Source organism: Leptonotus elevatus, chromosome 19 (genome assembly GCF_054856555.1).
Source record: "Leptonotus elevatus isolate MCC_2025b chromosome 19, RoL_Lele_1.0, whole genome shotgun sequence".
Lineage (NCBI taxonomy): Eukaryota > Metazoa > Chordata > Actinopteri > Syngnathiformes > Syngnathidae > Leptonotus > Leptonotus elevatus.
This window is the reverse complement of record NC_141257.1, coordinates 10823014-10838827: the sequence shown is the minus strand read 5'-3', so window position 1 is coordinate 10838827 and position 15814 is coordinate 10823014. Positions and strand designations below refer to the sequence as shown.

General features: G+C 42.1%; 3 protein-coding genes across 6 annotated transcripts; 2 read left to right on the top strand and 1 right to left on the bottom strand.

Annotated features, from left to right (window-relative positions):
* Positions 1-641: 641 nt before the first annotated feature.
* On the bottom strand, positions 642-8304 carry smarcc1b (SWI/SNF related BAF chromatin remodeling complex subunit C1b). 2 transcript variants are annotated; one of them, XM_086062230.1, is made up of 28 exons: positions 8025-8304; positions 7668-7787; positions 7488-7573; positions 7332-7413; positions 7161-7253; positions 6997-7066; positions 6848-6917; positions 6694-6769; positions 6485-6610; positions 6337-6419; positions 6149-6255; positions 5140-5199; positions 4980-5008; positions 3882-3997; positions 3725-3796; positions 3510-3623; positions 3263-3416; positions 2953-3063; positions 2802-2861; positions 2468-2726; positions 2333-2398; positions 2224-2270; positions 2074-2161; positions 1868-2010; positions 1559-1693; positions 1348-1480; positions 1175-1261; positions 642-1091 (listed from the first exon to the last, which is right to left on the bottom strand). In XM_086062230.1, the coding sequence occupies exons 1-28, from the start codon at positions 8190-8192 to the stop codon at positions 1024-1026; spliced, it is 2823 nt and encodes a 940-aa protein (XP_085918356.1). In that variant the 5' UTR covers positions 8193-8304; the 3' UTR covers positions 642-1023. The 2 variants fall into 2 exon arrangements, with proteins under 2 accessions (XP_085918356.1, XP_085918357.1); XM_086062231.1 differs by having other exon boundaries at positions 1181-1261.
* On the top strand, positions 8039-13395 carry aste1b (asteroid structure-specific endonuclease 1b). The gene is made up of 7 exons (XM_086062232.1): positions 8039-8551; positions 9188-9438; positions 9527-9793; positions 10866-11719; positions 12040-12271; positions 12377-12557; positions 12705-13395. Exons 2-7 carry the CDS (start codon positions 9201-9203, stop codon positions 13036-13038), a joined length of 2106 nt encoding a protein of 701 aa, XP_085918358.1. The 5' UTR covers positions 8039-8551; positions 9188-9200; the 3' UTR covers positions 13039-13395.
* A 158-nt stretch (positions 13396-13553) lies between these two features.
* Positions 13554-15534, top strand: LOC147157910 (uncharacterized). Of its 3 annotated transcripts, none has more exons than XM_086062235.1 (4): positions 13554-13825; positions 14434-14512; positions 14603-14815; positions 14894-15534. In XM_086062235.1, exons 1-4 carry the CDS (start codon positions 13772-13774, stop codon positions 15289-15291), a joined length of 744 nt encoding a protein of 247 aa, XP_085918361.1. In that variant the 5' UTR covers positions 13554-13771; the 3' UTR covers positions 15292-15534. The 3 variants fall into 3 exon arrangements, with proteins under 3 accessions (XP_085918361.1, XP_085918360.1, XP_085918359.1); XM_086062234.1 differs by having other exon boundaries at positions 14410-14512; XM_086062233.1 differs by having other exon boundaries at positions 14406-14512.
* Positions 15535-15814: the final 280 nt, after the last annotated feature.

Sequence of the window (15814 nt, the reverse complement as noted above, 5' to 3'; positions counted from 1 at the left end):
AAAAAACATATGAAAAGCAACAACGCCCTCTCAGCCTGATTCTGTGACTCAGACAGGACGACGAGCCTGTAACTTATAAAACAACTTTAATGAGTCGAGATAAATCTGAAGATTCCTCAACTGGTAAACACAATTGCAGTGCTTTGTGAAAGTATTAGCCCCCTTGAACTATTTTTAGTTAAAATAATAATAAAACTGTTGTATAAATTGCATTCCACTTCACTATTATGTCCCATTCCATTCGCCTATCCCAACCGGTTTCAGGCGGTAGACGGGGTACACCCTGAATTGGTCGCCAGCCAATCCAGGGCACACAGTGACGAACAAAATTATTATTATTTTTTTTTTTAATCTAAAATAATATATATATATATTTTTTTAAATCTTTTGCTGTATTTAAGGCTACAAACAAAGATATCAAATATTTTTTTTCATTTTTGCACCAAATGGGACACAATCGTGGGCGGCAGTTTTGCTCAGGGTTCTCCGGTTTCCTCTTACATTTGAAAGACTTGCACAGCAGATTAACTGAACACTCTAAATTGTCCGTAGGTCTGATTGTGATTGTTTGTCACTGTGTGCCTTGGATTGGCTGGCGACCAATTCAGGGTGTACCCCGTCTACCGCCTGAAACCGGTTGGGATAGGCGAATGGAATGGGACATGATAGTGAAGTGGAATACACAATTAAATAACTTAAAAATACACTGTGTGAAATTATCCACCCCCTTTTCTCTCAGTGCAGCCAACTGACTCCAGAAGTTCCCTAATGATTTCTGAATGATCCAAAGTTGACCTAAATGACTCATGATGATAGAGCTAAATGGCTTATAATTTTCATTCCACTTTGTGTCAATTCTTCACAAATTCTTTTAAATGTATATTCATGTTTGAAGCCTGAAACGTGGCAAAAGGTCAAAAGAGATCATGGGGTGCTAACACTTTTGCAAGGCACAGTATTTCACAGACTTTTCAATTCATCTGGATGAGCAACTCCACAAACAAACATACAGCGTCTGTCCGTTCAGCTGTGACTCGATGCCGGGAGACCGGGCTGAGCGGCTGTCATGGCGTCGGGCTGCGAGGGCGGATCTGTAACGGCGAAAGAAAGCGATTCAAGCGCGCTGGAGGTTAACGGCGGTTAGAACCCGTAGCACAAAGTAACGAATGCTCACACATGCCATTGGGTGCTCCGGGGTGGCGGGGGGCCATCGCCTGCATTTGTCCTCCACTCGGAGTCATCCGGTTAGCCACGGACTGACCTAAGGCGACAATGGCTTCCGTTGAAACAGGTGTGGAGGCTCGTAGGAACTTTTTCTTTCTCCACAAATTCTCCATATACCGTCACCTGAATGCTGCATTGTGAATCCTGGCTGGGCCTGCTGCTCCCTCTGCTGGTGAATCTTCATCTCCGCTTGTTTGAGCTGCTCGGTATGGAAGGACTGTCTCTCTGTAAGAAGCTGTTGCCGTTGCTGCTCCAACTGCACAACAAGAACATCTTAAAGACGCAAATCCAATGGAGAAAATGCAGAACATGGGAAAATTTGCAATTCGCTCACAGCCTCTTTCTCGCGGTCCATGATGGTCTCCAGTTCTTCAAAGTGCCTCAGTTTGATCTCGAGCTTCTTCATTTGTGTCTCCACCAGCAAAGCCACAAGAGATTTGACCTTTCTCTCCTCAACTGCTGCCAAGTGCTGTGCGAAAGACCAGGTTTGACACGCTAAAGAATTTTGCCAATGTGTAAAATACATGTTTAATATTTGCTATGCTATTTAAATGTATTAAAAATGCTTCGGAATACATTTTGTGTTGAAAATATTGCACATCTAATTTGTTAGTTGCTAAGAGACTGAACAGCCAATGTTTACCTTGGCCTTAGTAGCGGCAGAGGCCAAAGCGGCCGCCGCCGCCGCGGTAACAGTGCTCTCGACAAGATCCAGCTCCATCACTGCTCCCCCCTCGTCCCCTTCTCCCTCCTGACGCTGCATGCCTTCGTCCTCATTACCTGTGCCTGGAAAAAGTGTGACTAGTACAAATCTTCGATCAAAATCGGTTTCAAGTCCAGATATCGTACCGATGTGAATTCCGTCGCTTTCTTCTGCGTTCTCTCTTTTGACTCCTTCCACGGAGTCAGCAAGGAGCCCGTCGGCATTGACGGCAACCTACGTGAGGAACGAAGACGATCAACATCGGGAGGTCAAATTAAACATCGCTGCTCACCTACCTGATGGGCACTGGTGTTCATCTGCATTTGTGAAGCATCCATCGAGTCTGAGGGGTGAAAAGAAATGCGTTACGTAAATATCAATGTACTTGGTTAAATTGCATCTCACCGCTTAATTTCATTTGGTTGCAGGTTATTCCATTCAAAGACTCTTCCTGGACTTGCGAAAATTCCTCTGCACACAAATTCAATGTTTAGACACAGCGCAACAAGTTGAACGAGTTCTTCTTCCTCATCTCCTCACCCAGTGCAGCCTTCGCGGCAGCTGAGGCGACCCGTGGATCCACCACGGAAGCCAGGAAGGCCACAGTGCTCATCACGGGGTTCTCGGATTGGCTGAAGGGCACGGGCTGGTATGCCAGCGGGCCGAGGGAGGCGGACGAATCCTCCAGGTACGGATCCTCTATGGGCAGACGGAGGAAGTGGAGGATGCAGTCATCCTGCGTTCTGGAGCCAACGTGCTCGGATACTTTATTCCAGTCGTCTCTATACACCTCCAAGGCCTGAGGAAAAAAGTTGGGACCAAAAATATACGGGACTGTTATGTCACGATTCACAAAAATGGACGGAAATCTCACCTCTAACAACAAAAGCGTCTCTTGCTCTGTCCATTCCCGTCCTGCACAAGCGCCCTTTGTCTAAAATGCACAAGAAGAAACATCAGATGTTAAAAAAAAAAAGAGAGAGTTGTTGATCAAATACATAATTGCTTTCTGCTGCTGCGGAGACCTTTGGGTGTTTCTTGGCGTAAACGTCCATGCGCAATCCGAAATTCTGGCATTCGGAAGGCTTCTCTCGGCTCCTTTCTGGGAAGCACAACATGTGCTGTGATGCTGTCACCTGCAACAGTGAGTATAGACCATTAATTAGAATTGATCTAGGAAACGTGATATTGACAACTGCGGGATCTTTTACAGATTAGGGATGTACTCTCGAGCGGCATCCCGAGTTGTAACATTAGAAAATATGCATAGAAAAAAGAAAAAGAAAATGTGCATTGAGGTCCCAAATATGCTGTACTTGTGATTTTTGCATGTACCTGTAGCGGTTTATGTTGTAACGGGGCCAGCCCAGTGGGTGTGTCTGCCAGTACGTTAAAATGAGGAGTGGGCGGAGGGCCCATGGGGAGCGGTCTGCTCTCTGCGTCCACCTGGTAGTTAACCAAGCCCCATTGCTCTAGAAAGGCATGCACCCTGAACACAATGATCGGCAAAATCATGTTTATGTACTTTGAAAGAGCGCATACATATTCTGTATGGACACAATTTAATTTCACATATGTTTACCTTAAGATGGAACAAACATCTCCGGTAAGACTGCGCCGGCAGGATGTTGAACTGAGGTATTCCTGGGGGTTGAGCCGATATGTGTCGACCATGAAATTACGGTAGGCCAAGAAGCTATCATGTACAAAACAACAACAACAAAAAAGTACTTTCTGATTATGATTATTATTTATTTTTTTTACAGTGTGACAGTTCAGTCAGTGTACGCCACTCACACTTCCGGTGATTTTGACTTGTTCTTTCCATTAAAGAATTCAGGGAGGGAGCGTTTTTCTATTGAGTGGATGCTGACAAAAAAAAAAGACGAGTAAATACAGTTAAATGGAATCAATCCCAAATTAACCGAATGATATATTCTACATATTTCATCACCTGTTGTTATTGAACCAAGACGTGTAACTTGGTATGATGATGTGATGGGTTTGTTCAGTGATGTTGTCCTCTCCCTCTAATAGGCGAGGAATCTCCACTCGTCCCTCCTCATCCTCCTGGTTTAGAAATTAGAATCCACACGCAAACACATCAACTGGTTAACATTATGAAAACATCTAATTCCGATATTTGTGCTTACACAGAAAAAAAATAGGGATAGACTGATAATTGGCCCGGACGAGAATCGACGCCGATATTCAGCATTTTATCAATCGCGGCATCGGCCTCTTTTTTTGTTTTGATGGCCGATATATTAAAAACTGTTATTTTTGCTCTGACGGGCGCTTTTCTCCTCCGTCTGCGGCTGTTGACTCCCTGTAGCATTGGCCTGCCCACAGCACCATCTGATTGGTTGCCTGTGCAGTCAATAAGCCAATAAGCAGCAATTAGCTGCTATTAGCTGGCGAGCTAACCTAATAGCCATTTTTTAGCGGGTTGCGGGTTGGTGAACGGTTAGCCCGCGAGCTGACAGCTCGCGAATTAGCAGCTATTTGCAGTTAGCGTGCGGGTGAATGGTTATCCCGAATTAGCGGCCATTATCCCGCGAGCTAACTGGCTAGCTCGCAAATGAACAGCTAACCTAATAGCTGTTCATTTGCGAACAACAATAGCTGCTAATTCTAACGTCTCGCGAATTAGCAGCTATTTGGAGTTAGCGTGCGGGTGAATGCTTATCCCAAATTAGGAGCCATTAGCCCGCGAGCTAACCGGCTAGCTCGCCAATCAGCTATTAGGTTAGCTCGCGGGCTAATGGCTGCTAATTTACATGTTGCATATCTGCAAAAGCTGTTTAATAAACATGTCCTTGAAGGCATTTAAGCAGTCAAGTGCTGGAGTTTTTATTATTATTTTATTATTACAAATTTTGACACCAACTTTTTTCTTTCTTTCTGCAAATGTATATCGGCTTCAAATATCAGTTATCGTCTCCCTGACTACCGATAATCAGTATCGTATTGTCCCTGAAAAAAAAAGCATATCGGTCTATCTCTAGAAAAAAATGAAAGCAATATGTATTTTAATAGCAATCAGGATTACCCTTCCTGGGAAATCGTCTTCCTGGTCATCTAAGAGAGAAGTAGATCATAGGATGAGAATTAATGGTGCAAACAGAAAACAATTCTCGAGAGCAATTGCTAAATTCTTGGCAATAGTCCAATGTAAATATTCAGTAATTCATCATAAGTGGCACATTTACCCAGGTCAGCCATGATACCTCCTTTGACAGGCGCGTTCTCACTGTCCTTTTTAAAGTTGACTGCAAAAGACAGAATAACAATACAATCAAATACACACAAACGTGGGATTTAATTCACAAATATGGATAGTACACAATGCATTGTTAGCTCTGTTCATACTATCATGACTTCTGTGATGACCAAAAAAAAAAATTCTAATGCAATTAAACAGTAAATAGTGATGGGAATTGTCTTCTTGGTTCAGGATTTCTGCAGGTATCAGCAAGGCTAATTAAATGCTTTTTAATGTTTTTAATGCAACTTAAAAACAAATGTCATGCCTGTCGTACTGCATATAATACACACATACAGTATACATACAAATATACGCGTATACGGTTTATAAATTTATTGTCAGTTAAATACATTTTTGTAATTAATCACACTTTATATCTGTTCTAAATGTACAACAAAATGTTTTTCCAATTTTTCATACAATACAAATTTGCTTTTCTCTTTTCAACCATTGATACAGTCATTTAAGAGTGAGTAATTTGAAGTTAAAAGGAGTGTAAAACATTGAGTCGTGCCTTTTTGTTAAGGTAATTTTCTGCCACTAGGTGGGATTAGTGTTTCATGTTGGACGTTGGTGACAGGAACATTATGTTTTTCTTTTCTAATTCAGAGCAATTGGTATTGGGAACAAAAAGCAACTCGTAGACTCTGGGCTATTTTGTTCATTGTAAATTAGAACTTGTCACCAGTCCCCACAAATATAGATTTTTTTAAATCACATTTATTATTGCTAAATTGCATTATAGTGACTCCTTTGCATAATGTATGTAAAATAAAGTATGAGCAACAATGTTTTTAAATCAATTGTATTTCAATTTTTTATGCCTTCTGGAATCGTATTTAATGTTTTTAATCTCGTTTAAGGCCTTCAATTTAGCAAAATCCATTTAATTACTTTTAATTGGCTCAAAAATCACTAATTACAAAGTGAACATAAAACTTGCTGTGGTTTACCAATCTTGGGTAATATGATCTCCTCCATGTTTGGAACAGGAGTGGGGTCCTCCATTTCTTTGGTCAAGTCCTCCTCTGGCTCTTCCTCCTGCTGGCCACGTCGCCTCCTTCATGTAAACATCCACAAGTGAATCACTAAAATACACAACAACACCACTATACAGGATTACAGTTGAAATGTTGTATACCCCTTCTTTCCTTTCTTCCGAGCTTCAGAGGACAAGGGAGATGGAGAGCGTCTTCTCTTTTTGAAAGGAGTGGACTTCACGTCCTGACATACACGTGGAGAATAAGAAATTTCCTTTCACAGCGACGCAACACGTAATAAAAACAGACCTGGTCTTCTCGTAGCTGTGTACGCAGTCGAAAAATGGCAGGCAAGTTCCCTTCATTCACACAATAGTCTTCCTCGTTCATCCACTCGTTGAAAACGTCTGTGTCCAGAACAAAACCAGCGTGGACCTGGAGCACACGCCACATAGAAAAATAGTTAGAATACTGTAAAAAGTGAGAATTGAGAACATTAATCTAGCAAGCGTGCTCACCCGCCACGGTTTCTCTGGATGAGGAGGCTCCTCAACATCTCCACTGACATCACTCGAGGGCAACCAGCTGTCATAACTAAAAAAGAGGAAAAAAAGCAAACAGTGTGTGTTTTGTTTGACAATCGAATGCATGTTCACGTGTGCGCCCTAATACCTGTCAGGGTGCATGCCCCAATGCACCAGGATATGGCTTTGTTTTCGCAGGACAGGCCGAATCCATTCATCTGGGATGCAATTTTTGTTTGTTTTTTACATTCCATTCTCACTGTGAAATATTTATTGCAAACAAATATTTGTACCCACCTTCCTCTGTGGATGAGGGCAAAGGATATATATGGTGACTGGCCAGGCTTCTGTCCACACTAAGTGTGCCCTGCATGGATAAATGCAAAGCCAGTGCAATTGAGTCCATACAAGATTATCACAGATGGCTAAAGAAAATCCTGACATTGTTCAAAACACTTTACCTGGTGCTTTGTAACGACACCACTAATTCTGCTAGCCAGCTCCTGATCCAGTGAAGGGTCCAGATAAACCACTGGATGTGACATACAGTTGTGCTGTTGTCACAGATTTAAAAAAAAAAACATTCACATTCATTTATTTTTCAGGATATTTCTGTGTAAGTGTGTCATTACCTGTAATAGTGCTCTTTCAATCATATCAAACATTTCAACATTCTTTTCAGTCCTTGATGGATTTTGCAAGTCAAACCTTCTCCTGTCAAAACAGAGAATGAAGTCCAGTAATTGATTATATCACACATAAGCAAAGAGAGTTTGTTGCACACTCACCAGCCTTGCACAGCTTTGAACTCAAATGCAGAACCGAGGATATGACAGAGTCCACCTCCTGATCGCAGGTCCATGAAGCACTGTGCCTAAAAAGTTAAATATGCCTTTCAGTTCAATACTTTTCTTGCCATCTTTTGTGGTGTGTTAAGATATTTCTTATAAATGAAGAAAAGGTCTTACGGGTAGTTTGTTGCGGGCAGGGTTTGGAACTCGTCTGCCAAATGCATCCTCTTGAAACTGGAGGAGCTGCAGCGTCACGACAGCCAGTGCCTGACATGATGGAGCGTCCACTAACACAGACTACACAAAAGAGATTTGATGAATATGAGGTGGGTGTGCATTTACTCCAATATTTTTAACTGTTAAAATTATTACGATCAACGATTGGTGTGATGCTAGATTAGATTTCAGTGCAGATGTACAGTTTCAATTTTGTTTATTGTAAGAAAATGTCGATGCAAACGTCAACCCCTAAGGGATGTCTGTTTACAATCCGCAGGAAGGAGGTGGCTAGCTTTTTAGCTACAAGCTAACTACCTTTTTGTAGTACTTCCCGATCCACTGGCGCACTAGCTCCAGCTGAGCCAAAGTGTCAGGGCTCTCCCAGAACCAAACTGACGGACTGCTGTCTTTTTTCCGATGTGCGGCGAACCCGGAGCTGGTCTGACTTGTCCCTGGAAAATCAACGTTCGTTGCTCCGGACATAGCGAGAATCAACACTGATTAATATGAATCAAAAGAACAAAACTGGCTAGCGCGCATGCTAGCTTAGGTTATCTCGCGTTCTCTCGCGAGGTGACAGATTCTCACGCGTCAACTTAAAAAAAGACAAGAAATTCTGCTCTTTTTTCGCTAGAGGGCGATAATTTACGCGTAATGGTGAACATCACCAGTCGAAACTAAGAAGAAGACATACAAGAAAAGGGAGCGGTGTCAAAAATAAGGAAAATACTTTGCAGGGAAAGAAATCAAGCTTAAAAGTAGACTAGATGCACAGCACTGGAGTTGTCATTCGTTTCAAGAAAGGCGTGAATTTTGGGCAGATTCAACCCACGGAGTTAAAGGTACGGAATATTATTTGAGAAGGAAAGGGGAAAAAAAGTTAGCGAGGCTTTTGGCTCATAAATCCTCCATTCTCGGAGGAATACAGTATGAGCAACGATTGTAAACAGTGCTGGGACACAAAGGAATTAAGTTGTGAATAACGTCGTTCATGTACAGATTTGGAAATGCAGGGTGTCTACAGTACAAAGTCTCTTAAGATTTAAATGCAGTATTGTTGTGTAATGTGCCATTAATGGGAACTAAATGAGACAACGACTCATTTGTACATTTTGTACAAAACAAAATAAATTTATTTTTTTCTGGACTTCCTTAATCTACGCTCGGGGACCCTTTCTACAATTGCCCGATACGTTTCAGTTAAACATATCTACCAATAAGATCATACGGGCGAAATTCTGAGGGGTTCCCCAAATCAGTCAAAATTACAGTGACTTTCCCTAAAAAGTTGACTTAAATGTTAATTTTTCATTTCAATTGAGTTATACAGGTTACAGGTCACATCAATGCTGGAAAAAGTGTAGATTTCTCTAGGTCTGTTTTTAAAAAATATACCACAAAAACGTGGCATCTGAACAGGGTGTGTGTAGACTTTTTACATCCATGATGTTGGTATACTTTCAATCTTGTCTTTCCAGAGCCTAAGATCTCATGGGCGTTCATGGTCTTACTACCTTTGTGGAAGGACACCGGCATTTCCTTTTTGATGTCAAATTCAGAGACAGCCGCCTGCTTGTCGACGGCTGCAGTTTGTATTTCAACCTCTACTTTAAGTACGGTTTGGACCGTCGACATGGAGGCGATTACGACGCCTTTGCATCCCTGGTCCTTCAGTTCCTCTCTGCCTTGGAGGCCTGTAATATTGAGCTATTTGTGGTTCTGGATGGAGGTAATTAAATGATTTAAGATCCGATTTTAAGCTCCATTGCTATTCCTGTGGTAATTGAGTTCTTATAGTTGCTTATAACTCTTTTCAGGGATTGACCCAAGCAACAAGAAGTTTGACACTCTGCAGCAGCGTCTGCAGTCCAGAATAAGGGAAGCAGAGAATCTCTCTCACGGCCGCAATGGCTCGGTTCTCCCCATCCTTATAAGGCAGGTTTTTATTGAGGTCCTCAATCAGAAGAGGGTCTCACTGGTTCAGTGTCTGGCCGAGGCTGACCTGGACCTTGCCTGTTTGGCTCGCCAATGGAGATGTCCAGTTCTGAGCAATGACAGTGATTTTTTTATTTTTGACCTGCCAGGTAGGTATCAGACTTGCCTCAAAATAGGTACAGTGCTGTGAAACTGTATGTTCCCCTTCCTGATTTCTGATCGTTTTGTTTACCACACACATGTGAAATTTGATTAACCACAGTAACTTGACCAGCCGACTTCAATTTCACTTACAACCACACCCCAGGCCTCATAACCACTAGTTTTGTTGAGTCAGTAAACCACTTAAATGGTACCTTTCACCCAAAGGGAAGTAGGCTTGAGCAGTGATTCTCAGCTGGTGGGTCGTGAACAGGTGGTAAAGAATTAGCAGAGGGACCGACATGGCATTTTGAGGTTACAGAGGGCGTAAGAATACATTTCACTTGGTTTATAGCACAATAATACAGACTGTTAAAACTGTTCTGATTGTTTTGGTCTTCATGTATTATTTCCTAAAAAGGAGACAAACTTATGTTTAATTCATTTTTGTGCATGCAGTTGTTATGTTTATCTTCACTTTCTTGACAAGGTGCTCTGAAGAGTACTTTGAACATGTAAACATGTAGTTGTGTTAAAAGTTTTTTTTTTAACTAGGGATGGGCGAGTACAACACAACACAGTATCGGTACTCAGACGCCCTCTTGTGGCCGTTTTACAGTCAGGAACTAGAAATTACAAAATTGAAAATTGCCACTAATTTCATGCAATTTTAAGGAAAAATGCTATACTGGGAGATCTTTATTTAAAATGATAGGTCATTGTTATTTTGGGGGGTTGGGTTCATATATCAAAAAGTAAAAGTGCTATCGGTGTGTATCGAACATCCCTAGTTTTGAACAATACATGTTTATTTTTCATAACTTCTGTAAAAGTGGCTTGTGACCAGGAAAACTGGTCCACGGGTTACAACAGAAGAGAATCAATGGGCTTGAATAGAAGACCAAAAATCCAGAAAAAATGAGAAAGAGAAAGTTTGTCAGACATTAAAATTGTCTTAATAATCAAATATGTGATCAATGTAAAGGGCGGGAAAAATCAGACATCAGAAAGGGGCATTTACTCTTCACAGCCGCTGAATATATTTGATTTGATGATAAAGTGTATTTTGTCTCATTCTAGGCGGATACCTGCCTTTCCAGTTCTTCAACTGGACCAACCTCAACGGTAAAGCCTCTCACTGCTACATCCCAGCTCGCTGCTACACCACTGAAGGCCTCTGCCGTTTTTACGGGGGAATGAATCCGGACTTGCTGCCTCTCTGTGCCGTCCTGACTGGCAATGATTACGGCACTCCAAAAGAAGCCGATCGACTCCTCGCTATGATAGATAGAAGAGCTGACGGCAAGGGGAGCAGTAAATCGCCTTCTTCCCGTATTGACGCCCTGCTTCGATGGCTGTCGTCCTTCCCGAGTTCGGTGCAAGCTCTGGCGGAGGTGAGGAGGCTCGTGGGAAAAAACAGCGGCGATGTGCTCAGTTCACAGTTGAACAGACTTATGGAGGAATATCATGTCGCCCCTGAAAGCCCGCTGGCTTGTTGGTTCGCAGACAATAAGGTTCCACAAGAGCATACTCAAACATTACCCGTAAGCTTGTCCGCGGCTGCACCAGGAGGACATTTGGCTCCCTTCGTGATTGATGCTTTGGTTACGCGGCGGGTGCTCCTCAATTCACAGGTGGAGAACAGCAAGCAAGCAAGCAGCCACTGTTGCGCAACAGCTATACGCCAGGCCATATATGGGATATTACTCCTTGGCGGGAGGCAAATGCATCCTGCACACGACAGGGGTGGGAGAGGTCAATTCCCTCACCCGAGTGCAAGTGAAAGATTGAGCTTCGATCAAGCCACCCAGCAAGTCTCCGCCGCCGCCCCCGTATGCGTGGAGGAGTTCGATCGGCTTAACAACAACTTGAAGAGAAACCAAGTGGAGGCGCAGCCGCTAAAATCACATTTCCATGTGGATACCCTCAATGAGGTAACTATAAAAGATTAACACTGTCATTTTCCTGTGCGTAATAGCAGTCAATTTCAAATATACTCAAATTAATGCAACACTATTTTTTTTATCTTTGTTTTTCTATCCATGCTAGCAATGTATTGAGACAGGCAGAACAAGTTAAATAATTGTTGCCATTCCTAACTTTCAACTGTTGTTCTTAGCCCGGGAACTCTTAGTCATTCTTTTTTTTTTTGTCTCATTTTTTCCATTCAAAGGGGTTGCCAACTTTTTATAACCACTGTACAATTTGTCTTAGAGCTGATGGCAGTTGTGTCCTCCTCCTTTCAATGATCCAGGTCCCACTAAGAGTTCGTCGTAATGCCCTTTTTGAAGTCTTGCGGGTCAATCCGTCTGCTTTGGCGCATGTCCCCGCCAACATGTTGCTGCCCGTCGCAGTGACAAGCTTCTGGCTGCAGGAGGCCGTACCGAAACCGTCACAGCTTCAGCTCCAGGCCTTGATCGTGGGAATGGTTTACGGAGAGCTCGTTTTGATGGAGCAGAATGGAGTCATAGACTACCAAATTCCCGGTTAGTGATACTTTGTGACCAATGTAATATTTGCCCCCTGCGAATGTCAAATCTATTATTATGAAAGCTGCTCTCCTTTATCTCTTTTGCGGTCCACGTTTCCAGTTCCGAAAGATAAGCAGCACGAGCACCTTTTGATTCGTCAGCTGGATCAAAATCGTTCGTCTTCGAGACAAATGGATATCGGTGGGGCACACGGTTTCAGCCAATGGCAGGCCTGCCTCTGGAGTGCGCAGTGTTTGAATCAGCTACTGTTCATGCCGTTGAATGAAGTCCGCCTCTTACAGTAAGAGAAAGAATATTTGCATTTCCTGACTATTTGACCATCTCTAAACTTCTCAATGCACATTTAAAGATTATAGTGTGTTACAGCTATCAACAAGACCAACAATTTTTTTCCCCCTGTGCTTTAATAACTGTGTGTTTCTATTAGTCTGTTCAGTGGTACCATGGTGCACGGCGTTCTCAACTATCTAAAAAAAGGTGAAACAGTAGATCATATGCTGCCCAAGTTTCCTTACGACATTTACTCCATCCTGATACACGCCGTGAAGAACTGCAGCGTCAAACCGCAACCTTCTGCCGTGAGAGGGGGCACGGGCCGAGGGGGCACGGGCCGAGGCGGCACGGGCCGAGGCGGCGAGCGGGGAAGAAGAGGGAGGGGAGCAGCGGGAGAAAGGAGAGGAAGAGGACGAGGACGAGGACGAGGAAGGAGAGGAGTTGAGGGGACAAGCAACCGCTTTGCTGTTTTAGAAATCAATGAGTAAGACTTACAAGTGACCAAATGGATGAAAATACATTTCATGGTATTTCAGAAATGCTAAGAAGCAACTCTTGAGTTATTTATTCTTCAGCTTCAGCTTGTGCCTTTGATAGATTTCAATCCAAACTGTACAATTGCATAAAATAGGATCAATTTCTGTAATCGCATTCTTAATATTTTTAACTGCTATGTTTTATGAAGTGGTGCATGTATTGCAATTCATCTATTAATGCTTGCTTACACTTTTTTTAAATTCACATTTTAATATGCAATGCCTATATTAAACATGATCATTTTTACACCTATTTAACATTTTAACCACAGCAGACAAGCAATTAAAAGATAGTTGAAACAAATAATACTATTGAGTCATTCTCTTTAAGTCTCTGGGTTATTGGGCCGTAGTGGCAACACCATAACAGGAAGTTACGATCCCTGATAATAATAATTATTATAATTATTATATGTACATTTTGGGTAGATTTTGTACAGTAAATATAATATCTACATTCAGCACTATAAAACGTCACCTATTGTAATAATGTGCACAGAGTTGCATTTTCTACTTCAATGCAGTGTGTGCTGGTGTGTGTACACACCTGACTACAATAATAATAAAAAAAGATAAGAAAAGATTTCAGGAGTCATATGACGCTGACGTCACGATGTGGAATGTGGACTCAATTGTTTGAAATCATTGACACGAAAACACATGGGAGACACACCAATGACAGAAAATGCTCCGTTGCCTCTGCACTTGCTGCTTCTCAAATGAAAATTCCGACAACGAGGTATGTGTTAAATTCCACGAACTCGCTGTAAGTTAGTTTGCTTGAGCTTCCAGAGAAACGCTACACTGACTGCATAAGAACTCGTGTTATCTCCTAATTAGGCAATTCAGTAATCTGACTAGCGCATGACAATTTGGGATAAATGACCCTTGTAAACATTGGAACAGGCCAAATGATGTGCTTTTTGTATTTATTGAACAAAAAATGTAATTAAAACATAAAACTCGTCTATGGACAATTACGAGTTTACGTCACAAGTCAAAATGGCGGTCAACTCAACTCTGTCAAAAGATTTGGATTTTGTATCGTTGTAATTTAATTTGTGAGGATTATTTTGATTTTAAAATGTGATGAATTGTAATTTCTCTACTATAACAATCTCCCTGGTTTGTATACTATAGTCACAGCCTCACAGGCAAATATCAGAAATGCCCGTATATGTTCGAAATTGTCAATATTAGTATGTGACGTCTTTATTGAACAGTTACTTAAAAAGCAGTGGCTATCTATAATGCTTTGGAATGGGTGGGTCACATTTGTTGTCTGTCTGCTTCCTGGCCACTGTGGATGTGCCCTTGAGCAAGGCACTGAGTATATTGCATTATCAGCGGCAGCCTCTCCTGCTGCCCAGTCTGCCTGAACTAAATGGAGCTGAATCTGCTAGGACAACACGACCAGTACACAATGGTATGTCATCCTTAACTCTGAATAATTGCGATGATGGGCACTTCCTGTTTAATGAATATGTCAACGTGCGGTTTTGTGATTCTTTGCTAGATGTGCAGCAAACCGGCAGATTAGTGATGAGGCGGGTATGCGTGCCACAACTGGATTCGAGGTTTTCCGATGTGGCTGAGACCTTCAATGAGCTGCAAGAGCGTTATGAGTCCATGGTTCGACACATTAGAAACCTGCAAAAGAATTGTGGCTGTACTCACAATAATCCTCTGAATATATCTGAATGTGTGGGCAAGATCAGAGAAGAACACAGTGAGTAGCTTTAAGGAGAAGTCAAATTCAATGAGGCCTTTTTTTTGTGTGTTCATCTTCCTGTTATTGGTCTTCAAGGAGACAAATTCAAGGTCTCGCTAAGGATGAAGGGCTACGACTTCTCCCTCTCTGCGGTTCCCGTGGATTCAGATGGCACAGATAATGAGACTTTGGTTCCTCCCGCTCTGCGAGTTGCTCAAGAAGAGCTGAAGTGCACTTCGGAGAACACCAAGGCCGCAATATCGAAAGGTACCATCCTTCAAGAGCTGATTGGCTGGCTACTCCGGAGCAAGGTTAAAATTGCCGAACAGGTGAAGAATGTCACGGAGACTTATCAGGAGCAAGGGAGACTTCATGAGAATCTGGAAAAGAACATGAAGGAAGTAACGAGGGCAAAGGAGCTGTCAATGGAATACAGACAACAGGCTGAAGCAGTCCTTACCGAGGCAGCTCAGTTAGCAGGTGCTCTTCTATAGTTCTTTCATTAAAAAAAAAACCACAGCCTTCATGGGAAACTCCATAGGCACATGTTCACACATAACATACAACATAATACTAACAATACTACCATGCATATATTCTTTAATCTATGCAAATATATTTGCATAGGCACATGCAAATTATTGATAGTCATTTTTTCATACCTGTACTGATATTTTCAAACTCTTGTATCACGTTTCTTTTAATAAACGGAGCAGATACTGTACATTATTGACAAACCTGTAGTTAAATGTGTTTTTGTACTTCCACTAGTCAACGCCAGGGGGCAGGAGACACCCACACTTATTATGCAGCGAATACCGAGGTCAAGAGAAAATGTGTTATGGTTATTTTTAACATCCCCGTGGTTAAATATAATCAAGCATTAATACTCCCGCCCTGAAATACAGAGAACATAACAGGATGTTGAGGGAAAAGAGCTTTTCTGATTATTTAGGACAAAGTCAAATGATTATACAAACGCTTAATCTCACATTACTGTGAAAGCCTGCCCACAAA